We start from the raw sequence: 26,629 nt of genomic DNA on the forward strand, positions 1-26,629 counted from the left end.
AGTATGCAGAGGACTTCTTTCTGTTTCACCATTGCAATGCATGTCATCAGCAAGTAGTGACTTGATTTGAAGATGTAGGCTTGCAAAAGCTTCATTGGCCTGCTGAGTGCCCCAACCTTAATCCCATTGAATACCTTTGGGATAGACTGGAATGTTGACTTCAGGCCAGCACACTCACAATCAGTAGCTGAATTGACTGCTGTGTTAAGGGAGGAATGGATTAAAATTCTGCCTTCCTGTTATCAAAAATTGGCTTAGATCATACTGAAAGGGATAAGATTATAATTGAATCCAAAGCCAGCACTTTATTAAATTTTAAATCAAATTTTTTATTAAATCAGAATGTTTTACTGATTTTAAATCAGTAAAACATTCTTTGAATAATGCCAGTTATTTTTGATAAAAAATATAGTGTATATAAACATAATCACACTTATGATTATTTTGATATAATCATAATTATAAACATGCATAATAAGCCTCGTAAAATTCTTTACTTCTTTTATGAAAACCCTGTATTGTGTAGAAAAATCAAAAGTAAGTGCACATTATGCATGTGTTCTATTTAGAAAAATGGGATACGTGCACAATAGAGTATACAAAGCTTGTACAGAATAGAGATATAGAGATGGACTGTGTTTGACTGTGATAACTTTTGTAGGTATCCTTCCTTTAGCTACTCTCACCTTTCTGCAATTTCTAATATTGTACTTGTTTACAAATACCAAAAGTGAGGATTACAATATTCATACACACAAAATTTTAACTGAAGAGATTATATTAATCTTTTCTTTCTTTCATTCAATTTCAGAGAAGGAGTAGAAAAGCCTCTTCCACCAAAGATTAGTAGTCTTGCTACTGAGGTAAGTCCTCCGTGAAGCAAAAAAAAAAAAAAAAAGTGGAATTGACATTATGCTGACATAGTTTGGATTTTCATGTAAATGTTAATTGTACTGGTTTCCTTCAACAATGCACTCTAGTATGCAAATCTAGTGTTTTTTGAGCCTTTCTTCTCAAAAACTTTGTCCATGCCTCCTCAACAGCAATAAAATCTGTTTACATGCAGTGAGAGTGCTCACAGTTAGATCAAGTGTCACAATGACATTTTTATAATGTGCTCCTTTTTTAGTCAAACAACTTTTAGCTCCTTTTAGTCAAACAACTGAATTCTGAGCAACACACAGGATACATATTGAGGTTTCCTCATACTTTCTAATTCCCAGCTAATGGCTGTTGTAACCCAGGAGTTCTAAGTAAATAAACATATCAGAAAAATTAACTACTCTAACTAGCATTAGAGTGGCTAGTCTGTTTCTTAACATAAATTAAATTAACACAGGACATAGCTATAGAAAACAAAAACAATGAGTATATTCTTGAAATTTTGAATTATACATGTTCAGTCTTCATAAATCTTATCCAGTGAGAAACTCTGAACTACTTCCTTGAAGCCAGTTTCTCGCCAGACCTCAATGTATTCAGACTGCTTTTCATCAGAGTTCCTTAATTTAAAACTCATACTTTTCTTGCTGTGTATCATACTTTGGAAAGAGCAATCTGTTAACTTAATTTCATACAATAGAGTCATCCCTTTGAGAAATCTCTTTCCATTTCAACATATACAGTGCATGCTGCTTATTGTGATCATGGATAAATGTTATCATTTCTGTAATGTTATCACTTTTATGAAGTCCCAATCAGATATACTAATGCATTTTAAAAAAATGTCATTTACTGTAATCAGCACTTTGATTTTGTTATTGCTTTTGACCTTATGACAGTTTACACGTGCAGTGGAAGTTATTACATAACATCCACATTTGTCCTTGAACTCCAACCTTGTTGTATTGCTTTTTACTGATTTTACTTTATACAGTTTGTATGGTTGGCAGTGTCGTTATTCTGTGAAAGAAAGTACTGATATCTGCAGTCCAACCAGTCTGACTGTTTTACAGTAGAGCATTTTTTTTTAGTGGCTTGTATGGATTTCCAGAAACTTTGACTGTTCCATTTTTATTGATGACTTTTTTGAAACAGTGGACAATCAAATTAAAGTATTTTATATTGCTTGATTTTAATGTTTTGTTTTTTTTTTCTGTCCACTTTTTATGTTACCTTTACCTTTTTTTTGTTACCTTTTTATGTTACATTTCCACTCTGCATCAATAAACAATGCTGAGCAATTGCATTCTTGTTCCATTGGTTATTGTTATTAGATTAGCTGAGCCTTGAAGTGATATAAGTGGCATCCACTGTATATCATTCTTTAGCTAGCAACATTGTAAATTCAACCATATTAATATTAGTAGTGCCAAATTGTGCAAGGAAGCAAGTTTATCAGTAATTAACTTGTCCACTTGTTTACTTGTCTCATTTAACTTCTGTTCTATTCAGACATTATCATTATTTTTAATACAAAAATTCTTTAATTTTCTAAATTCAAGTCAACTCTATTAAAACCCACATAATCTAACTCATATTTTTATTAATACATACATATTATTTTTTTACTACTCCATACCCCCACAGATAACTCTTCTCTGTTCATGTAGTAGCATTCAACTCTTTGTTACCTATGCTTGACAGTTGTGATCTTGATTGTTTTGCAAGAAATTTTGTTTCACAAAAAAAAAAAAAAAAAAATATATATATATATATATATATATATATATATATATATATATATATATACACACACTGCAACTTTATTCACAACAATACTATATTTTTGGTAAATTGTAAAGTACATTGTGATTTCATCTTCTTTTCCTCTAACAAACATCAGTAATGTTAATTTTATTTAACTGTAACAAGTGCTATGTAGAAATCATTGAACAACTCCTAGCATTGGTGTTATCTTTCCAAGATGGATAATTTTGCTTAAACATAGGGCTAATTATGAAGAACCTTTCAGAGAGAGAGTCTTCATTCATAAAATTGAGTATTGGTAAGGGTATCGAATGTTGGACAAAATTTTGCAGCTCCGGCGAACGCTAAGTTTATAATTATATTTAGCAGTTTTATTGACTTAATTGTTATATTAAATTATTTTCTATAATTAGCTTATAGTCCTAGTCAAGCTCCTTGGTTTATTTTGAATTTAGATAGCAATTTTGAAAGTTAATACTTAAGTGTCTGTAGATTTACCATTTATAACTTACCACCATAGTTATACGATACAACATATATCCTGAACTAGATAGCTTAAGGTTTAACATAAAACTAGATAGCAAAACACATAGCACTATATTAGAAATCTGTTAGCTTAGTATTATCAATTAATCAATTAAAAATTTATTAATCATAATATTAAATTTCATTGTCAGTTTAATTGTACTTAACAGAATCATGACACAGACTAGAGCAGCAAAGCAATGCTCACAGATTAGCCAGAGTGCTGTGGCTCAAGGGAGAACCGAAGGGGGAGGGTATTCTCCAATGCATTACAGTCTAAAAAAATTTGCGAAATGTGAAATGTTTGCTGAACTGTCTAGAACAGAACGTGATCTCGCCAAGGAGGATGTCTTTGTTTGTGCTAGGTGCAGGGACTGTGAGGAAATTAGGTGCCAACTCAGCATTCTGATGGGCGTCTATGACGTGTGGGGTAGATTAACTCGAGGAAATTAATAAGAGGGCCCCATCAAGCTCTCAGCTGCCTGACTCAATGCCGGAGCTTCCGCCTGTGCATCAAGCAACACAGTGGCAATCTCCAGAGTAGAATGTGCTGGTCCCACAGGAAACTATTTATTGTTGGTAACTCTGTTGTCAGGGAAATCGGGAATATATTATGCAAAAAGGATGGGTGGAATAAGACCAGGGTATATCTGCCAGGAGCAAAAGTTGGTGTTGTACAGCAGATATCATCATTTAAGGGCACAAAAGGTGATATTGTTGTACTCGTTGGCACTAATGACCTTAAGAGTAAGAGATCTGCAGATTTAATTAACAAGTACAGGTCAATGTTGAAAAAAAAGCCGCGAGCTAAGGTTTTTTTATAAATGCAAGTTATGAATGGTTTGAAAGTGTCTGCAATTCTGCCCAGACATGAGAGGAGGGAGTATATGATGAGCACCTTGTCAATCAATTAGGCCCTGGAGAGATTGTGCAAGGTCCATGGGGTAGAATTTTTTTCAGCGTGGACTGTGCTTGCTAACAGGAAAGACTGCTTCTACAGGGATGGGATACACTTAAATAGAAAGGGTGCAAGAAAATTTACTGATGCTATCAAGGCAGTGTTAGGTGGGTTGGAAACTGCTAACTTGAGGGGATTCACAGACTAAAAGATTAACAATAGCCGCAGGCAGAGGCAAAAGTGATTCTTGCACTGCTTCTCTTGTATTGAGCAGCAGCCTAGAGAGCAAGTTGCTGGGGATTTCAAGAGCTGCTGGGAGTCATCATGGAACAAGTAAATACATGGGCTGTGTTAGGGTAACTAAGAGTAAGAACAAGTGCATATATACTTGCATGTACACTAATGCTAGAAGTACAGTAAATAAAATGAATGAATTTGAAGTGCTGATCAAGACATTAAAGGCAGATATTGTTGAGATATCAGAGACATGGTGTCACACAGCTATAAGCAGTGCAGGAAAGGAGGAGGGTTTATGCTGTTAGTTAAGAAACAAAATCTAAGGAAGTGCATCCAGTTGACATGGGTGGACAGTGCAATGTTGAGTCAGTTTGGTGTGACATAAACAATGGGAAAGGGAAAATGAGAGTAGGAATGTGTTATAGGCCTAATGACTCTGATGAGTACAACGAACAATTGTGCAGAGAAATAGAGTGGGCCAGTAAATAAAAACGTCTTGTAATGGGGGATTTTAACTTTCTAGATATTGGTTGGAACTTGTGGATTGATTACTCGCACACTAGCAAGGCTTTTGTGGATTTATTGGTCAGCAACATGTTCGAGGGGCAAACAGAGTGGGTAATACTCTTGATCTGATTATCAGCAGTGATGACTCCTGCATTAGGAATTTGCAAATAAAGGAACAGCTAGGTGACAGTGATCACAGTCTACTGATGTGGGATATACTTAAAGATGTAACTATCATCAAGGGTAAAAGGGAAGGGTTTTTGTTTTCCTAAAGGTGACTACAGTGGTCTCAGGCAGTTTTTGAATTCTACACAGTGGGATCAACTGATGATGTTAAAAACAGTGAATTCTACATAGGAGGCCTTCAGGGAATTAATCTTGGAAGCTACTAGGCTTTTCATACTAACTAAGAAACACTATTCAAGATTTAGGCCCAAATGGTTTTCAGTTGAACTAATGAGGTTCATTGTTTTGTTTTTTTTAGGAGCATTAGCAACTAAGGCCATATTGCTCCGGGATATGCGGTGGTTATTCCCTGACCTTTCCGCATCCTCCGTATTTGGTGGTGACGGGCTCGAACCTCGGTCTAATCAAGAAGCATATGCTACGCACTGCTGCTCCTTCCCACCTGGTTACGGAGGCGCCAATGAGGTTCATGGCATAGAAGAAAAATGCATGGGATGCATATAAATTAGCTGGTGACACAGAAGCCTATGGCTCCGGGTGCCAAGCATTATAGTGATCAAGTGATTCCCTGAATGATTTCTAGAGCGTTTTTCTCAAAGCTGCAGTTTTGTTCATTTGTAAAAGTTTTCTTACGTTCCTGTTAATTAATTGTTAACTTAGTATTACAAATTATAACTAAGTTACAGAAAGGAAAACCACCTTTCTTTTTTCCATTAAACTAACATTTACACAGCTTGGTCACTCTAGTGGCACTGCTCCTTCCTCCCCGTGGTGGGGCTGGTAACCTGGGAGAAGAAATCCACTCTCCCAGTGCTGAAAGGAGCAAAGATGGAAAACAGTTCATTTCCCCCTTTAGAGCCATCGCATTCAAGACTAGCAAATGACACCGAAAATGACTATTCTCAACCCAAGAGGTTGAAAACAATCCATCAAGAGGAAGTAGCATCAGCATGCCTTATACTGCACTCTCTATCAGAGCTGCCTCTGAGTAAACTATCCCCATTCCTTGTGCAAAAATGCATCAAGTCTGCTGCAGGTTCACTAAAAACAGTATGTGTCTCTAGTCTGGGGATCTTCTGGTAGAGACCACGAAATCCCAGCATTCTGAAAAGTTATTAAACGTGACTACTTTTGGTTGACAACCAATAAAAGTTACTCCCCATGCCACCCTAAACTCCTCGAAGGGAGTAATCACAGAATGGAACTTATTAACTGTATCAGAGGAGCAGATAGTTCAAGAGCTACGTGAACAAAAAGTCATTCAAGCAAGGAGAATTATGACCTGGAAAGTTGGTATTCTTGTTCCCACTAGGAGCATAATTCTCACTTTCAGCTCTCCCATCATCTGTTAAAGCAGGCCATCTCCATTGCTGTGTGTCCTTACATTCCGAACACAATCAGGTGCTACAAGTGCCAAAAATACGGACACTCCCAAACTGCATGAGGCAGTATGGCCAAATTGTGGATTGAAGAGCACAATAAAACTGAATGCACTGCTACCACTTTTCTTTGAACAAACTGTAAGGGTAATCACCCAGCTTTCTCCAAAATATGCGAACTATGGAAGCAAGGAAAAAAAATCCAGAAATATAAAGTGACATATTCAGAGGTGAGAAGGTAAATACTGAAAACAGATCCAAAATGTACATATGCAACAGCTGCTAAACAATTCCAGTCAATAGGTATACAAACAGATGTTACCATTCCCCCAAATATGTCTATTGCTAATTGGGTATGCTCCATGCTCTCTGTCCCCAAACAGTGTCCTTTGCAATAAAAAACTGAACAAGCCTGTAATATCCCAATTACCATTCCAGCCAATGTACCCCCCCCCCCCAACAGCAAAACCAGCAGTGACAGAAACCACAGTACTGAAACCACCAAATTTAATCAGAATGGATATTGACCAGCACAATGATTCAAATGATGCCATATTAGAATTTAATGCGACTGATGAGATGGACGTAACACGTCCCTACTTTCCAAAGAAAGACGAAGCAAAATTGGATCGATGCAAACAAGTCACAACTAAAAAGCAGTCAGAAACAAAAACAACCAACAAAACCACTTAATGGAAAGAATCCTTCAATGGAATTGTATAGGCTTTTGCAGTATAAAAGACTATTTACATGATCTCGTCCACCGCTATGATCCAGCAGGCATATCCCTACAGGAAACTTATTTAAATTCACAAGTGTATCCTGCCTTAAAAAATTACACCATCTTTAGAAGAGATAGAAATATTGACTCACCAACCCGTGGAGGAGTGGCAGTTCTTATAAGAAACAACGTACCATCCAAACATAATGGTTTTCAGACTCCTTTTGAATTAGTGGCAGTGCGCATTGAAATTGGCATCATTCTTACAATAGCATCTATATACAGAGTTTGTTTGTTATTTGGTTTTTAGGAGCATTAGCAACTAAGGCCATATTGCTCCAGTGATATGCGGTGGTCATTCCCTGACCTTTCCACATCCTCTGTATTTGGTGGGCACGGACTCGAACCCCAGTCTAATCAAGAAGCGTGTGCTACGCACTGCTGCTCCTGCCCACCTGGCTACGGAGGCGCCATATACAGTGTGTTTCAAAAGTGATGGTCAATAATTTAAAGATGAACTGTACAGACTACAATATGCAAAAAAGCCTAGCAAACATGGGTCCTTAAGTGAATCATTTTTGAAATATTGCTCATTTCTAGTTGGGATCCACCACTGACAAGGTGAAGTGTACAGAGTTGGGATCCACCACTGACTTGTTTGTTTAGGTTATGCTCATTCTCTCTCCCTTTCCCCTTTCTCAATGCTCTGAGATGTAGCAGGCATACTAGTACTTGTCAAAGGATAGTCACCATGGAAAGAGGTTACAGCAATGAAGAGTATGCTGACATGCACTTCATGTAGGGTAAAGCCAACGGCAGTGCACTCGAGGCTGCACGTTTGTACCCAGAAGGATTTTCCTGCTGAAGGCAGCCCAACAGGCGCACATTCATCAGGGTAAATCGACGCTTTAGAGAACATGGGCGCTTCGCACGTGGAGTACGAGTAGGTAGGCCCAGAAGCATAACACCTGATGTTGAGGAAAGGGTGTTAGAAAGAATAGAACAAAATCCAGGAATTTTGGGGCCTCCGTAGCCAGGTGGGAAGGAGCAGCAGTGCGTAGCACACGCTTCTTAATTAGACCGGGGTTCGAGCCCATCACCACCAAATACGGAGGATATGGAAAGGTCAGGGAATGACCATCGCATATCCCGGAGCAATATGGCCTATATTTTGACAAGGCGGGTTGCTCTGCAAGAGTGTGTACTGGTCATAGCAGTGTGTGGCGAATTTCACATTGCCAGTTACTGTATCTCTACCATATACATGCGTACAAGGTCTGAACAATACAGACTACCCTCCCACAGTGCTCCCATAGTCAGTGGCAGATCTTAACAGCAAATGTGCATTATCTCGAAAACGGTTCATTTGCAGCCCGATGTTCACTGGGACTTTTTTGCTTATTTTAGTTTGTACTTTTCACCTTTATATTGACCATCGTTTTTGAAACACCCTGTATATTCTTCCTAATTTCTTATTTTCTTCACATGACCTAGAAAATTTAATAGAACACCTACCATCTCCTTTCTGCTTACTTGGAGACTTTAATGCTCATCTGATGTGGGGATCTCCAAAAATTGACAAGAGAGGCAAGTTAATAGAATCCTTTCTTGATTCTTATCAACTTACCCTTTTGAACACTGGTGAACCTACCTATATTCATTTTTCGACAGGATCCATGAGTGCAATAGACCGTCAATCTGTTCTTCATCCATATATAGTATAATGGAGTGGTCTGTTCTTGAAAATCCACTAAACAGTGATCACCTTTCGATTCTCTGCAAGCTTCAAACTCGCCTTCATTACATCACTCCACTTGGAAATTTTGTAGGGCACACTGGAATGAATATGCATCTCATGCCCAGTTAGATGATAATATAATCCAATCAAAACCCATAGACAATATCACAGAACATGTAACTAATCAAATATTACAAGCTGCTATCTCTGCAATACCAAAATCTTTACTGGGGAAATGGAAACACAGTAATTACTGGTGGAATCAAGATTGTACACACGCCAAACAGGACAAAAATAGAGCTTGGAATTTATTTCGTAAATTTCCCACAACTAGTAACCTAATTAACTTCAAAAGACTGAAAGCCAAGTTGCCTGGATTAGCTTTTCCTCAAGTATAAACAAGGACACAGACAGCAGAATTGTCTGGAGAAAACTACAAACGCTTAATGGCAAATATGTTCAGTCCCCAGCTATGGTATAAGGTATGTTCGTGTTAGACGGCGCCTGGGATTTCTCCCATCTCCGTGTGTGTTTGCTGTACAAAGGGTACTAGGAAAGTTTTGCAATACAGCTTTGTTTATTTAATTTTTTCAAAGTAATTTCCTCTACATTCAATACACCTCTCTATCCTCCAAAACCAATCTTTAAACCAGTTCTGCCAAGTTTCACTAGGGAGTAAAGCACACTCGTTGTCCCAAGCCCGTAGAAGGTCCTCATCACTGGAAAACCGCCTCCCTTTTAGCTTCATTTTCACATGCGGGAACACTGCAAAGTCACAGGGAGCAAGGTCTGGACTGTAGGGAGGGTGCTCGAGAAGTTTCAGTCCTGTCGTGGTCAAATATTCGGTGCAGGCTTTGGCGCGGTGAGCTGCAGCATTTTCGTGATGGAGGTACCAGGTGTCCATTCTTGACTTTGGCCGCAGGTTCTTCATAGATCCAATGACTTTAGGCAGGCATTGTTCAGTATACCACTTAGCTGTGACTGTCTTCTTTCTGTCCAAAACGACACGTTCCACAATTCCACTCGATTTGAAAAATACAGCTATCATTTTCTTCTTTACAGATCGGGATTTTCTGACAATTACGGGTGTGTCGTCATCATCAAAGACCCAAACTTTGTTTTGAGCCTTGGTCGGCAGATCGTAATAGTACAGCCAAGTCTCGTCACTTGTCACGATGTTGTTCACATACCGAGATTGTCCCTTATCAAACTTTTTTAACATCTCCCGGCACCAAGTCACACGTCGTGTCATCTGCTCTTCAGTCAGTTGATGCGGCACCCAGAGAGAACAAAGTTTCTTCACGTGCAAATGATCTTGCAGAATCGAACGAATTGCTGGTGCATTTAGGCCCAAAGTATCCTCTATCTGTTGGTAGGTCACTCGCCTGTTTTCGTCAAGCATTTTCCTCACAGCAGTAACGTTTTCCTCCGTAACTGACGTTCGTGGCCTTCCCAGCCTCTCAGAATCCTCCAGAGTGAAATTTCCCCTTTGGAATTCTCTATACCACCTGAATATCGTTGTACGACGTGGACAATCATCATCTAGTGCAAGAGTCATTTCTTCTAAGCACTGGTCTATGGTTAAACCACGCACGAAATTATACCGCAAAACTGTCCTTATCTCATTTCGTGACCACGATGCCATCGCAAGCACTTTACACTCTCACTACTAATGAATAACTGAGCCCATCGACTTGGCGCGGCGGCTACTATGCACGGATGAACATGTCTCAACATGCAGCAACAAGCAGCTTCCTGTGATTCATTGTTGCGTCATATTGCAAAACTTTCCTAGTACCCTTTGTATTGAGGACAGTACACTGTCAAGCAAGAGACTTGAAAGTGTGTGGGCCGTGTCTGTGCAGTGCCCTTGTTTGGCCGGCTTATTGGCCGCCAGGCCCCTAGTGATGAGGCCCGACATTGCCCATACCTCGGTCGCCTCCGTAGCCAGGTGGGAAGGAGCAGCCGTGCGGAGCATATGCTTCTCGATCGGACCGGGGTTCGAGCCCGTCACCACCAAATACGGAGGATGCTGAAAGGTCAGAGAATGACCACCGCATATCCCGGAGCAATATGGCCTTAGTTGCTAATGCTCCTAAAAACCAAATAACAACAACAACAGCTCATACCTCACTATATGGAGGTTAGCTGGGTGTGTCCAGTATCACAAGTTGCTCTGGCAGTCGTGCCACCTAGTTTTCTGGGATTTCAGTGGCTAGGGCCTAAAATAAAAAAAAAAAAAAAAAAAAAAATTCACACGTTTGATGTAAATGCTTAATGAGATTGCTATTAGGAAATCGCTGGTTGTGGTTGAACACTAGAGAAATGTGTTAAAAGGCTTAATAGGGCGGGAAAAATTTTGATGTTATTAAATTTAGACATGTGAGGCTATACACTAGATGAAAGATAATAGTGGGAGGGAGGGGAAGCTGAAGACTGGGGAGGTAGAAATAGAAGTAAGGGGTCTATTGAAGAGATGACCTCTTCTAGGCAGTGTGGCATGCCCATGCCACACCAGAGGGAAGTTTGGTGGCGCATTATAGCCATAGTTGCTGATGCACCAATAAAAACTCAATCAATCAATCAGAGGGAAGTTTGGATGGGAGGTGCCAAAAAGTTACCTTCCCCTTCCCAGGGATAGGGGTTGGAAGAAGGCTGGGCTAGGTGTCCAGCCTGGGTTGCCATATGGCTTAGGCAGCAATCAGCTGCTGTCCTGTCTATGTTCCAATATCTTGGTTGTCCTTTCCTTGTGGTGCTCCCCAGCTACAATACTAAACTGGGAAGGGAAGGAGTTGTCATCACCAGGAGAAATAGCAAATGCCTTAGCAGAATCATTTGCCAGTATATCAGCCATAGCCACCTACAAACCAACCTTTCAACAAATTAAAGAAACTGCAGAGCAGCATAAGATTAATTTTTCCATGATAGTTTCACCCCCATACAACCAGCCATTCATTAACAGAACTTGTAGGAGTGCTTAATAAAACATCCAGTATCGCGGCTGGTCCAGATGGGATCTACTATATAATGTTAAAACAACTGAACAACAGAGCAAAAAAGAACATTGTTAAAATATTACAACCCAATCCCCTGGTGTCACTCAATAGTTCTAGCCTTCCCAAAGCCCGGAAAGGATCGTACCTTTCCACATAACTATAGGCCAGTTTCACTGACTAGTTTTTTAGGCAAAGTACTGGAAAAAATGGTTCACAGGCAGTTAATGTGGTTCCTGGAAACTAACAACTTGCTAAATAGTAATCAGTATGGGTTTCGAAAAAACTGTACGTTATGTTAGACATAATGATAAAAGCAGAGGCAAATATACATAATGCCTTCATAAGGGGACAACATCTGGTCATGATTAATCTCAGTATTGAGAAAGCCGTCGATACCACCTGGCAATATGGTGTACTTCAAGATCTTCATTCTTTCAGTTTAAGAGGTTATTTACTGCAATTTATACAAAATTTCCTTTGTCACAGTACTTTTCAGGGCAGATACATGAATAATTTATCCAAAACATTTGAACAAGAGGAAGGTGTACCACAGGGTTCCATTCTCAATCAAACATTATTTGCAATAAGAATCACAAATATGACAAGGGATGTCCCAAATACAGTAGAATCGTACATGTTTGCCGATGACCTCATTATCTTTACTCAATCCCAAACTATGAACACCATTGAAAGGCAACTTCAATTGCCATAGCCAAAATAGAATCATGGGCATTGCAGAATGGTTATTCTCTAGCAGAAAAGAAGCCCACTGCTATTCATTTTTGTAAAAAATGCAAACTACATCTGGATCCAGAAATATTTTTATAAAACAGCCTGATTCCTGTCACTAACAATTTTCGTCTATTGGGGTTACATTCAGATAATAAACTTAATTTTGCTTCCCATATAGTATACCTTCGGAATACTTGTCTTAAAAAACTGAATATCCTAAGAGCTGTCTTTGCTATGTCCTGGAGTGCTGACAGAAGCTCTCTTCTACATCTCTACAGAGCTTTAGTAAGATCGTGCTTGGATTATGGAGCACTTGTCTACGACTCCGCCAGGAAAAGTTCTCTATTACATCTGAACACCATCCAGCATAGTTCCCTTAGGATAGCTGTTGGAGCCTTCAGAACATCTCCAGTTCACAGCTTGTACAAACGGTACTAGGAAAGTTTTGCAATACAGCTTTGTTTATTTAATTTTTTCAAAGTAATTTCCTCTACATTCAATACACCTCTCCATCCTCCGAAACCAATCTTTAAACCAGTTCTGCCAAGTTTCACTAGGGAGTAAAGCACACTCGTTGTCCCAAGCCCGTAAAAGGTCCTCATCACTGGAAAACCGCCTCCCTTTTAGCTTCATTTTCACATGCGGGAACAGTGCAAAGTCGCAGGGAGCAAGGTCTGGACTGTAGGGAGGGTGCTCGAGAAGTTTCAGTCCTGTCGTGGTCAAATATTCGGTGCAGGCTTTGGCGCAGTAAGCTGGAGCATTTTCGTGATGGAGGTACCAGGTGTCCATTCTTGACTTTGGCCGCAGGTTCTTCATAGATCCAATGACTTTAGGCAGGCATTGTTAAGTATACCACTTAGCTGTGACTGTCTTCTGCGTGTCCAAAACGCACGTTCCACAATTCCACTCGATTTGAAAAATACAGCTATCATTTTCTTCTTTACAGATCGGGATTTTCTGACAATTACGGGTGTGTCGTCATCATCAAAGACCCAAACTTTGTTTTGAGCCTTGGTCGGCAGATCGTAATAGTACAGCCAAGTCTCGTCACCTGTCACGATGTTGTTCACATACCGAGATTGTCCCTTATCAAATTTTTTAACATCTCCCGGCACCAAGTCACACGTCGTGTCATCTGCTCTTCAGTCAGTTGATGTGGCACCCAGAGGGAACAAAGTTTCTTCACGTGCAAATGATCTTGCAGAATCGAACGAATTGCTGGTGCATTTAGGCCCAAAGTATCCTCTATCTGTTGGTAGGTCACTCGCCTGTTTTCGTCAAGCATTTTCCTCACAGCAGTAACGTTTTCCTCCGTAACTGACGTTCGTGGCCTTCCCGGCCTCTCCGAATCCTCCAGAGTGAAATTTCCCCTTTGGAATTCTCTATACCACCTGAATATCGTTGTACGATGTGGACAATCATCATCTAGTGCAAGAATCATTTCTTCTAAGCACTGGTCTATGGTTAAACCACGCACGAAATTATACCGCAAAACTGTCCTTATCTCATTTCGTGACCACAATGCCATCGCAAGCACTTTACACTCTCACTACTAATGAATAACTGAGCCCATCAACTTGGCGCGGCGGCTACTATGCACGTATGAACATGTCTCAACTTGCAGCAACAAGCAGCTTCCTGTGATTCATTGTTGCGTCATATTGCAAAACTTTCCTAGTACCCTTTGTATGTATATTGAGGCAAATGAACCCCCTCTGCATCTCAGGATAAAAATTTTATTGTTTAATTATGCAGCAAAGATTGAAAGTACTCTAGCCCACCCCAGCTGGCAGTATCTGTTTGATCCTCAACACACCCTGCTATATCACAATAAACCTAATGAAACCGCCCTACAGGGATTCAACTGCAAGAACTCATGATCAGTTGGAAAATTAACTTTAAGAATATATTCCGAGACCTTGCTACTCCCGAACCTCCCTGGACTGAATTCATACCTCTCTGTGATGATTTCTTTTTAAGACGGGCAAAATCCTCCCTGGCAAATACCAACTTTCAACAGCTACACAAATTGCATTCCTTGGAAAACTCAGAGGAAAGCTCATATCTATACCGATGGCTCCAAAAGAGATACGGCTGTTGGTGCAGCAGCAGTTTTTTACACTTTCTTAATAGCTGCGTCTCTTTCCACCGAATGCAGAATTATCTGCAATAAAACTGTCTCTAGATAACATAAACAAATATCACATATAAACAATCTCTTATATATACAGACTCCTTAAATGCAATCACTGCCTTTCAATCTACCTTTTCTCCCTCTCATCCTGTTCTTAAAGAGATCCAGTCTATTTTACCATCAAACAGCCAACCATAAGGTTACCTTCTGCTGGATTCCTGGACATGTTGGCATCCCAGGTAATGAATGTGCAGATGACGCTGCTAAACATCCCGACTCTGGATCTTACAGTCAACTGAAAGTTCCCTACACTGACTACAAATCCATTATTAAAAAAACATGTTGGAAACAATGGTCTCACTTCTGGCAAACTCAAATCAGTTATAAACTGTTGCAGATAAAAAAAAAAGAACCACAACTGTGGACATCTAGTTTTAGAAGAAGCAGGCGACAAGAAGTGATTCTGGCAAGGCTCTGCATTGGTCATTCACATCCAACACATCTGTATTTGCTTTTGCGAGAGACTCCTTCTCAGTGTTTCTTTTGCCAGTCACACCTAACAATAAAACATATTCTCATTGAATGTCCCCAAATTTCATCTGTCCGAAAATTCAGCTTTAGCTCCCTCTCCAACTTGCAGGAACCCTTAACCTTATCACATATTCTTGGGAATGCAGCAGATTTCAAGGATCTGTTTAAGTATTTAAAACACATAAATTTGTATAATAGTATTTAATTATAATAATGTGAAATCAATGATATCTAAACCATGAACATGCACAATATGGCCCAAGAGGCCCTTGCGCCAAAAATCTCAAATACAACAACAACAGAAGCCTATGGCAGATATAAGCTAATCTGTAACAAACGAGGTTAGGCAAGCCAAGGCTGATTACAAGAAACCTTTGGCAAAGGGTGCAAAGAAAAACAACAAAGGCTTCTTTATGATGTAAACTCTAGAAGGAAGGTGATGAATCAGATTGGTCCACTTAAAATGATGGTTCAACTATTGATGATCCTGCTCAGATAGCTGACAAACTGAATGAGTATTTTGCATCTACATTCACACATGACGAGTTATTCAAGGAGGGGAATGCCAGAGGTTTATCAAACTCAAACAGGGAGTTAAATGATTTTGTAATAATGGAAAGCAAAGTGGAGGAGCAATTGTTGAAGTTAAACATAAAAAAAGGCACTTGGGGCAGATGGAATCTATCCAGCTATATTAAAGGAGGCAGTGAGGGAAGTAAGCAAACCCTTAGCCATAATTATGAGAGCACCCTTAGATTCGGGGGAGGTCCCCATGGACTGGAAATGCACAAATGTATCCCCCAGTTCACAAAGGGATTCAAAGGGGTGACACAAATAATTAAACCTCAGTTTAACTTCTGTTCCGGGGAAAATAATGGATTCACTGGTTAAAGAGGTGATACAGAATCACCTAGACAAGACAGCAGTAATAGTTCAGACACAGCATGGGTTTTTTAAGAGGAAGTCTTGTCTGACCAATTTGATTGGAAACTATGATGTGGTCAGAAAGGAACTGGATCCAAAAAATAATTTTGATATCATATACTTGGATTTCAGGAAAGCGTTTGATACTGTTGCACATGGAAGACTGCTGTACAAATTGGAGCCATATGGCATTAAGGGCAAGTTACTGCAATGGATAAAGGGATGGTTGAATGGGAGATGGCAGAGAGTGATAATATATGGACACTGCTCTGCATGGACTAATGTTATTATCAGAGTCCCCCAGGTTTCGCTGCTGGACCCATTGTTGTTTTGTGTATTTATTAATGATATCAATGAAGGTATATCAGGCTTAATGTCCAATTTTGCAGATGTTACAAAGGTTGGCAGGGTTGTTGATGATGGTGAAGACTGTATGCTACTGCAACAGGATCTAAAAAAGTTAGGTAGATGGGCTGAGAAGTGGCAACTGAAGTTTAATATTGACAAATGCAAAGTACTGCATATGGGTAGCTGTAACCCAAGAGAAAAATACCAACTGTGGTCCTACACTCAGGGAGGTGGAGAATGAAAAAGACCTGGGGGTAATTGTGCAGTCAGATATGAAGTTCTTTGAGCAGTGCAGATGGGCTGCCAGAGCAGGTCCTGGAGTTTTGTCAATGATATACAGGAATATTGCTAGCAGAGACAAGGAGGTGATTATACCTTTGTATAAGGCAATGGTCGGGCCATACTATGAGTACTGCGTACAGGTCTGGAGGCCTCATTTTTGGAAGGATGTAGAGGCAAACTTCCGCACATCTATTCTACAACTGTCTTTCCTCAAGTTGAATCTATGCTCCCTCAGGTTCTTAGTCTGAGCAAGCAGAAGTATCCCGTCAGCATTGAGCCTGCTCAAACCATTCAAGGCCTTATACACCTCAATCAGATCACCTCATAGGTGCCTGGTCTCCAGATGCTGTAACTTGCAGAACTTAAGCTTCTTCATATTCAATAATTAACATGTGAAATTTAATTCCTGTAGGTGATCGTATACTAGAGGTGGAGCTCAGAATCGGTTGAAGGACGCTATGGTTGACAAAGTAGAGTATCGAGCAGTTATCAAATTCCCGCATTTGCAGGGCAAGAAAGCTCAGGAAATTGTCAAAGAAACAAAAGCTGTGTATGGGCAGAATTGTCTTTCCTATGACACTGTAAAAAAGTGGAAATGTCAGTTCCAGTGCGGTCGTACAAGTGTCTTTGAAGGGCCAAAAGAAGGAAGGCCATCAAAATCCACAGACAGTGAGACGATTGCAAAGGTTGAGCAGCTGGTGCTGAGTGGCAGATGTGTAACAATTCATTTCATCACAAATGCAGTGGGAATTAGTTATGGCCCATAGCATTTTACATTACCGTCTGTCTAAGATCTCCACATGATGGGTCCCAAGATTTCTGACACCTTTGCAGAAGTAGTGTCAAATTCAGTGTCTCGCCAACTGTTGGATTTGTGTAATGCAGATTTTGAGAACTTTTTTAAGGTGAACCCACCCTACTCATGATCTAGCACATTCAGACTTCTTGTTTCGAGAAATGAAAAACCATTGCATGGATGGATCAATTTTAATTTCCCAGATATTGACTGGAATTTGTGGATTGGTCACTCACACGCTAGCAAGGCTTTTGTGGATTTATTGGATGATTGTTTTCTACATCAGCATGTTCAGGGGGCAACTAGAGGGAGTAATACTCTTGATCTGATTATCGGTAGTGATTCTTCATGCATTAAGAATCTGCAGATAAAGGAACCACTAGGTGGCAGTAATCACAGTGTGCTGAAGTGGGATTTACTCAAAGAGGTAACTACCATCAGGGGTAAAGGGTTTGTGCTTTCGTAAAGACGACTACGATGGTCTGAGACAGTATTTAAATTCTATACAGTGGGACCAATTGATGATGCTACCAACAGCAAATTCAAAATGGGAAGCATTCAAAGAATTTATCTTGGAAGCTACTAGGCTTTACATACCAACTAAGAAATATTGTTCAAGGTTAGGCCTAAACGGATGCCAGATGAACTAATGAGATATATGGCAGAGAAGAAAAATGCATGGGATACGTATAAATTAATGGGTGACATGGAAGCCTATGATAGATATAAGCTGGTCTGTAACAAAGTCACAAAGGAGATTAGGCAGGCAAAGGCAGATTATGAGAAATCCCTGGCAAAGGATGCAAAGAAAAACAGAAAAGAGGTCTTTACCTATGTAAACTCTAGAAGGAAACAGATGAATCAGATTGGTCCACTGGATATTGATGGTTCAACTGTTGATGATCCTGCTCAGGTAGCTAACAAACTAAATGAGTATTTTGCATCTACATTTCACACATGAGGAGTTATTCAGGAAGGGGTATGCCAGAGGTGAAGTAAACTCTGGCAGTGAGCTAGATGATTTTTTAATAATACCTTCAACAATTTCTCCTCCACTTTCCACTGAGAGGAAAGTGGAGGAGAAATTGTTGAAGATAAACATAAAAAAAGGCACCCGGGGTGAATGGGATCTATCCAGTTATATTAAAGGAGACAACAAAGGAAGTAAGCAAACCCTTAGCCATAATTATGAGAGCTTCTTTGGACTCAGGGGAGGTACCCATAGACTGGAGATGTGCAAATGTGACCCCAATTCACAAAGTTGGATCAAAGGCTGACACAAGTAATTATAGACCTGTGAGTTTAACTTCTGTTCCAGGAAAATTAATGGAGGCACTGCTTAAAGAAGCACTGCAGGATCATCTAGACAAGACTTCAGTTATAGCTCGAACACAGCATGGTTTTGTTAAAGGAAAGTCTTGCCTGACCAACTTGATTGGATACTATGATGCAGTCACAAAAGAACTGGATGCAGGGAATAACTTTGATATTATATATTTGGATCTTAGAAAGGCTTTTGATACGGTTGCACATGGAAGACTGCTGCACAAATTGGAGCAGTGTGGCATTGGAGGGAAATTGCTGATATGGATAATGGGATGGTTGAGGGGGAGAAGACAGAGAGTGGTAATCAGTGGACACTGCTCATCGTGGACTAATGTTATTAGTGGAGTTCCTCAGGGTTCAAGGCGCATTATAGCCATAGTAGCTTATGCACCATTAAACTCTCATAAGAACAACAACAACCACCTCAGGGTTCAGTGTTGGGTCCATTATTGTTTTCTGTATTTATAAATGATATTGATGATGGTATATCAAGCTTAATGTCCAAGTTTGCAAACGATACAAAGGTTGGCAGGGTTGTTAAGGATACTACTGGCAGTATGCTGCTGCAACAGGATCTGGAAAGGTTGAGCAGATGGGCTCAGAGGTGACAAATGAAGTTTAACATTGACAAATGTAAAGTACTACATATGGGAAACAGTAACCCCAGAGCAACATATCAACTCTGTGGTACTACCTGACAGTGGTAGAGAATGAAAAGGACCTGGGTGTTGGAGTTAATTGTGCAGGCAGATATGAAGTTTTCTGAGCAATGCAGACGGGCTGCAAGAGTAGCTCATGGTGTTTTGTAAATGATATACAGGAATTTTTGTAGCAGGGATAAGGAGGTGATTATTCCCTTGTATAAGGCAATGGTTAGGCCACACCTTGAGTACTGTATACAGGTCTGGAGGCCTCATTTCAAGAAGGATGTAGAGCTGCTGGAATGAGTACAGAGGAGAAGGGCAACAAGATTAGTGAATGGAACAAAGGATACTCTTACGAAGAAAGGCTTAAGTTTTGCAAATTACAGTGTCTGGAGACTAGGCACCAGCGAGGTGATCTGATAGAGGTGTACAAAGCCTTGAATGGTTTGAGTAATCTCAATGCTGATGGGATTCTTCCTCTTGCTCTGAATAATCACCTGAGAGGGTAAAAATTCAAATTGAGGAAAGATAGATGTAGGATAGATGTGCGGAAATTTTTCCTTTAACCTGCGGGTAGTTGGTTGGTTGAACAGACTTCTATCCCTTGTTGTGGAAGTTGATAGCCTAAATAAATTTAAGGCTCAGCTGGACAGGTATTTCGAAGGAACGGAGGGGTGAAATGGGAGTGTTTTTTTTTTTTTTTTTTTTTTTTTTTGGCTGATGCTGCATAAGCTTGCTTTCTGCATCATATGCCTCTTCTAATGCTGCTTTGATTTGTCTCAGGAAGTCATTAATGAAGTGGAATTGTGGTTTCAGGCAAAAAATGCAGACTTCTATGATCAAGGCATTAAACAACTGATCCATAGATGGGAGATATGTGTTACTATACATGGAAAGCACATAGAAAAGGATTAAAGTTCCTGTGAAGGTTCACCTTTCAATTCTATTATTTCTAGGTAAGGGTACGAACTCTTTGATATCCTCTCGTATTACGCTGTAAAGTGTTATGTTATATCTTATGCTGTCAAGTTCAAGATATACGTTACAGTATACCGTTGCAATCACAGGGTTAATTTAGTTATATCCTTACTAAAAAGTAAAATTCCTTAGCTAAACACAAAACAATATATGTCCAACAAATAATTAGAATCTTCAAGCTACTTAGTTATCACAACTGAAACAATAGTATTTCACTGCACTACTTGTTACATGCTATGATATTTGCGCTAAAACACCGATACAATAACGGTACGAATAGTACCTTGTAACTTACAGTTTAATATGTTAATTAATCAAAAAGACTAAAAAATTTTCAGAAAAGTTATCGTTCCCATGAGATCAAAATTCTGCGTCCTGTCATATATAATCTCATACACGAGACAATGTAAATATCAATAATTTCTAGTTGATAACTGACAACATCCAGATTATCACCGGATGTTGTCAGTGAAATGCCTCTGCATTGTTACTGTTTGGTATGAATTAACTGGAAATTTCATAATGGGACCATTTTTCTTCAAGGAGGTTTAAACTCACAGTCCAGAGACTTGTACTGGAACTAAACATTACTGTGATGTTCATTTTGGGGGGTGAGAATGTTTGAAAGCAACTGTTATTATGCAGGATGGGGCTCCTCAGCACATCAGCTGACCAGTAATTCAACTAATTTGTAATAAGGTCACTTTGGGAACATTTGTCCCCCTCAAGCTTCAGCCCTGTCTTTGTGATGTGGTAGGGGTATCTCAAGGACAGGGTGTGGCAAGGACATACTAATCTCACACTGATTTTGAAGGAAAGGGTCACAAGTTATGCCACAAACATTCTGTGTACTTCAGGCAACAGCTAACAATGCTATACTGTGTTTCCAGTATAGATTCACCGTATTGAACATTTCAGTTTTCATACCCAGCAGTTCATCAAAACAGTACTCTTATCAGTTGCACATAGTTACAGTTGTTCCTAGTGTTGTCAGTTTCTGGAACTAATATTTTTTGCACTCCCCATTTCTACATGCATTGGATACTGTCCATTTCAAATTTAATTTTTTCTACCATTAATGGTTTTCCACCTATATTCATTTGAAGTGATGCACTTTAATTATAACCATCCTGTATTAAAAGCATTTGTGTACAAAGCAGCTTTTTATAGAGCTTCAAAATTCTATAAAAAAATTCACTTCATAGAATCCATTGACATTAGAAACTCACTATCTATAAGAAAATTCAGTAACTAATTTATGTTCCAAGATCTGACTGCTGTTAGTCAGTTTGTTACATCTTCATGTGTGAAAGGTTTAATGTAATGCTATAGTTTGCTTAAATAAAGTTGTTTCCAAGGTTTATTAATGTTAATTAATTGAAATAAAAACAAGTTGCTGAGGGCTTCACTGTTATCACAAATGTTAGTTTTTATCAGATTTTTGAAAGTGATAACATTCAAAAATCTGATAAAACCCAATTTTGTGAACAAAAACATTATTGCTACAATGAAGTTCCAGCGGCGAACTCAGGTGATGTTATGGATTATGTAGGAAACACAGGACACTTTTATAAGTTTGGCTTAAAGATGCAATAAGTAATAAGCAAGTAAAAAAAAATTTAACAGTTGTAACTGGCAATTTTTTATCTACAAATTATCAAAAATTTTACTCTCTTACTAATGAGCTTCTGTTTCAACAGGTTGAGTTATTTTGTTTAACCTTATTTTCTCTTATTTACCCTTTGGCATGAAAGAAGCATGTTTTGATGATTTATATGGAATATGTGGGATTTTGAAAATTTTTCCTTTTTACTACATTTTCACTTAATACAGAAATCAAATGAGCCCACTTTCATGTCATTTGGGTTCAACCAGATTTGTATAGCATTTTTAATATATTATTATATACAGTAGAATCCGGATAAGACATTCTTGCATAAGAAGTTTTCCCCTATACTAGGTTTGGTTTCTTAAGTCTCAATTTCAACTCTATATATTGTAAGGTATTAGTTTCCCGAGTAAAAAGTTTTCCCACATAAATAGTTCATGATAAAGAATACACAGTGTATTTTTATAATGATGTTTTCCCACTTAATGAGTTTTTTAAATATAGAAATTCATTATTTTTAATATTAAAAAAATATTAAACAATATTAACATTTTGGTAAGCGAACAAGTTAGTGCCAATTATCATTTTGGTTTGTAGTAAATCACTGAAGTAGGTGAAATGGCATCGTTTTTGATATACAGTATCTCATATTGTGAATGCCTTCAACGAATTGTCCTGATATTGCACCCTCCAATAAGCAAAACTTCGTCAATGGAGAAGACTAATGTTACTTATTCTCGGCGGATGCCACCACCCAGGCATGGTAGTATCCACCAAGAATCCACTGGCGAAGTGTTGCCTATTCAAGAATCCAGTGTCAAAACATTGCTTATTCATGATAGTTCAATATCAGGGCAACTCGTTAAGGCATTCACAATGAGAGATATCACAAAAACAATGCCATTTTATGTACTTTGGTGATTTTCTATGAATTAAATGATGCTATGCACTAACTTGTTCGATTAGTGAATTTTCCATAGTCTGAGGCTTTCAGCGCTAAAACCTTTTTAGATAAACATTTTGATATAATGGAAGTGACATATTGCAATTGTTTTTATCAATATCCATAATTAGATAGCATTGACCACGTGAAGCATTTGCCGTTAAGTTGTGATGGTTGTGAACAGTTCTGAATTACTTAGTGGATTATTGTTCTGGCTTATTGTAATTATATCTTTTAAGGTATGTTTAAGCTCCAAAGCAGCTCATCCTTCCAACTTGGTAATGAGTTTAATGAACAGAATGTTAAGCAATTAGGAAATCCTCAGTTTAAAAATGTTTCCCATAGGCAGAGTAAAATATTTATAAGTTCTGAAATAGTACTTAAAAATGATCTTTAACTTATGTATATGTATCTTGTCTAGTTAATACTTCATACCCTTAGGTTATTTTCCCTTATTATTGTTATTAGCTACATGGTGTAAGGAAGTCTGGTAAGAAGTTTTCCTGCATAAGAAGTTCTAAACCTCCATTCCCTTGGACAACTTCTTATCCAGGTTCTACTGTATTTGTATATATATAATTTATTATTATTAGCAGTAGTTTAGTGGCAAATGATGCAAGAAAGCAAGCTTAACACAGCCAAAAAGAAAAAAAACCAGCACTTTTATTCAAGGATAGAATTTAAAAAATTCTATCCTTAATTTATTCAAACTACCTGCCTCAACAAAGCCAGATGGGAGTCTGTCCCTACAATCAACCACCCTTTGATTGAAGGAAAATTTCTGCACATCCAAACTGCACCTATTCTTCCTCAATTTAAATTTGTCTCCTCGTGTGTAGTCTGAACAAAGCAAGAGGAAGGGTTCCATTAGCATTGAGCTCACTCAATCCATTCAAGGCTTTAAACACCTCAGTCAGATCTCCTTGCAGGTGCCTATGTACTTTGGTGATTTTCGCTGCCTAGCCTCCAGCGACTAGATCTGACTGAAAAACTGAAGCCTTTCCTGGTAACAGCACCCTTTTGCTGCTTCACCAGTCTTGTTGCTCTTCTCAGCACCTGTTCTGCTAGATCCACATTCTTCCTAAAATGAGGCTTCCACACCTGTATGCAGTCCTCAAGATATGTTGCCTAGCTATTGCCTTATACAGTGAAATAATCACCTCATTGCTCACAGAATTTCATTGTGTATAATTGACAAAACCTCATGAGCTGCCCTGCTAAGAGAACTTAATATCTGATTGCACGCACATTACTCCCAAGTCTTTTTCATTCTCCACTGTACCTGATTGCGGTAGTACACAACCTGTATGTTAATCTGGCATTACTGCAACAATTTCCACTTCTCAGCACTTCCTAATTTGTCTGAATCTTGTTACAGTAGCAAACTGTGATTACTGTCCTTAACTACCCTGCCAACCTTCATATCATCTGCAAGCTGAGACATTGAGCCTGACCTGATATGCCTCCATGGGTATCATTAATAAATATAGAAAACAACAGTGGATCCAGCACTAAACCCTGGGGAATTCCATTAATAACATTAGTCCAAGAAGAGCTGTGCCCATTGATAACCAACCTGTCTTCTCCATCTTAGTCACCCTTTTATTCATAACAGCAACTTACTTGTTACACTGCTCCAATATGTATAGCAGTCTTATATGCAAAAGCAAATCAAAAGATTTTTTTAAATCTGGGTATACGATGTCAAAATTATTTTTGCATTCCAATTGCATTGTTAATGTGTCATAATATTCAATCAGCTCAAACAAGATCACCTCTTAACAAATCCTTGATGTGACTTCAGTATAACTGCATTCCTGTCTAGATGGCTTTACGTTACTTCTTTAACCACTGATTCCATTATTTTCTCCGGAACGGAAGTAAGCTCAGTAGTTAGTTCTGTAATTACTCATGTCTCCCTTTGATCCCCTTTGTGAGTTTGCAATACTTATGCACATATCCAGTCCATAGGAATCTATCCAGAATCCAGGGATACTCTCATTAACATGGCTAAAGTTTGGCTGCACACCTTAATATAACTGGCTAGATTTCATTCACCCCAGGTGTTTTTGTTATATTTAGATTCAACAATTTCTACTCCACTTTCCTCTTAGTCACCACAAAATCATTCAGCTCCCCACAAGAATTTGACTTGCTTCTGGCATCCCCATCACTAAAAAATTTTTCGTGGGAATGTAAATTCAAAATACTTATTCAGTTTGTCAGCAACTTGGGCAGGATCATCAACACTTAATCCATTCATATCTAGTAGACCAATGTGATTCAGTTCCTTTCTTCTGTTTATATAAGTAAAGAAGGCTTTGCATTCTTCAACAGAGACTTCTCGTAATCTGCCTTAGCTTGCTTAACCTCCTTTGTGACTTGATTGCAGACTAGTTTATATCTACTACAGGCATCCGTATCACCTGATAATTATATGCATTCATGCATTTGATTAACTGTCACAATTCTCATCAGTATATGTAACGTCCATTTAGATCTGTGTCTTGAACTGTATCTCTTAGTTGGTATAAAAAGCCTAGTAGCTTCTAGGATAACATTCCAGAATTTAAAATTTGTTAATTTCATCAGTTTGTCCTGCTGCATAGAATTTAAAAACTGTCTGAGACCGCTGTGTCATCTTTATGAAAGCAAAAGCTGTTTACCTTGCCTTTTGACAGTAGTTACTCCTTTAAGTCAATTCTACAGTATGTTGCGATTGCTGCCACGTAGTGGGTCTTTTATCTGCAGAATGTTAATGAATGAAGGGTCACTGCTGATAATTATATCAAGGGTATTACTTTCTCTTGTTGCCTAACATGCTGCTGTAGGAAACAGTTATCCAGTAAATCCACAAAAGTCTTGCTCCTGTGTGAGTGACCAACACACAAGGTCCAGTCAGTTTATGGAAAGTTCAAGTCCTCCATTATACGAAATTCTGATTTACTGGCCCACTCTATAGTTATTTTTTATACTCTTCAAAGTCATAAGGCCTATATATAACACACTGTGTCCCCATTTTTGTTTTCCCCAGTGCTTATGTCACACCAAACTGATTCAACACTGCAGTGGCCACTCGTGTCCACTATATGCAGTCTTAGATTTTGTGTGCATCTTAACTAAGAGCATGCCTCCCCCCATCCTGCCAGTCCTTTCTGTATACATTGTACTCCCAATATTCAAATTTTGAATCCCTTATATCTGAGTGATATCATGTCTGACACCCAGTGTCTACATTTAATGATTTGATTGGTACTTCTAATTTATTTAATGTGCTCCTGGCATTTAGTGTTACATACAAATATACTGACCAACCCACAAGTATACCTGCATCTGTTTTAACTCTTGTAATCCTAACACAACCCATGTATTTGCTTGTTTCATGAGGGGCTCCCAGCAGGCCTTGAGCAGTATGAATGACACCCTGCTTTCTCTGCTGCAGCATGTTCTAATAGAAGCAATACAAGAATCACTTTTACCTTTTCCTGTGGCTGCTGTTAAACTTAATATATAGCCCCAGGCTAGCAGTTTTCCAACCCACCTAAC

General features: G+C 38.9%; 1 protein-coding gene across 1 annotated transcript in view; it reads left to right on the plus strand.

Moving 5' to 3' along the window:
• The window catches only part of LOC150079312 (transmembrane protein 177), a 39,872-nt gene that overhangs the window by 12,063 nt on the left and 1,180 nt on the right, over positions 1 to 26,629 (plus strand). Inside the window, exon 3 of the mRNA XM_090383357.1 lies at positions 812 to 863. Within this exon, the coding sequence (XP_090239483.1) occupies positions 812 to 863 (52 nt within the window). The remainder of the gene's footprint in view (positions 1 to 811; positions 864 to 26,629) is intronic.

This window comes from Mastigoproctus giganteus, chromosome 10, assembly GCF_048544385.1.
Source record: "Mastigoproctus giganteus isolate SK-2022 chromosome 10, ASM4854438v1, whole genome shotgun sequence".
NCBI classification, from domain to species: Eukaryota; Metazoa; Arthropoda; class Arachnida; order Uropygi; family Thelyphonidae; genus Mastigoproctus; species Mastigoproctus giganteus.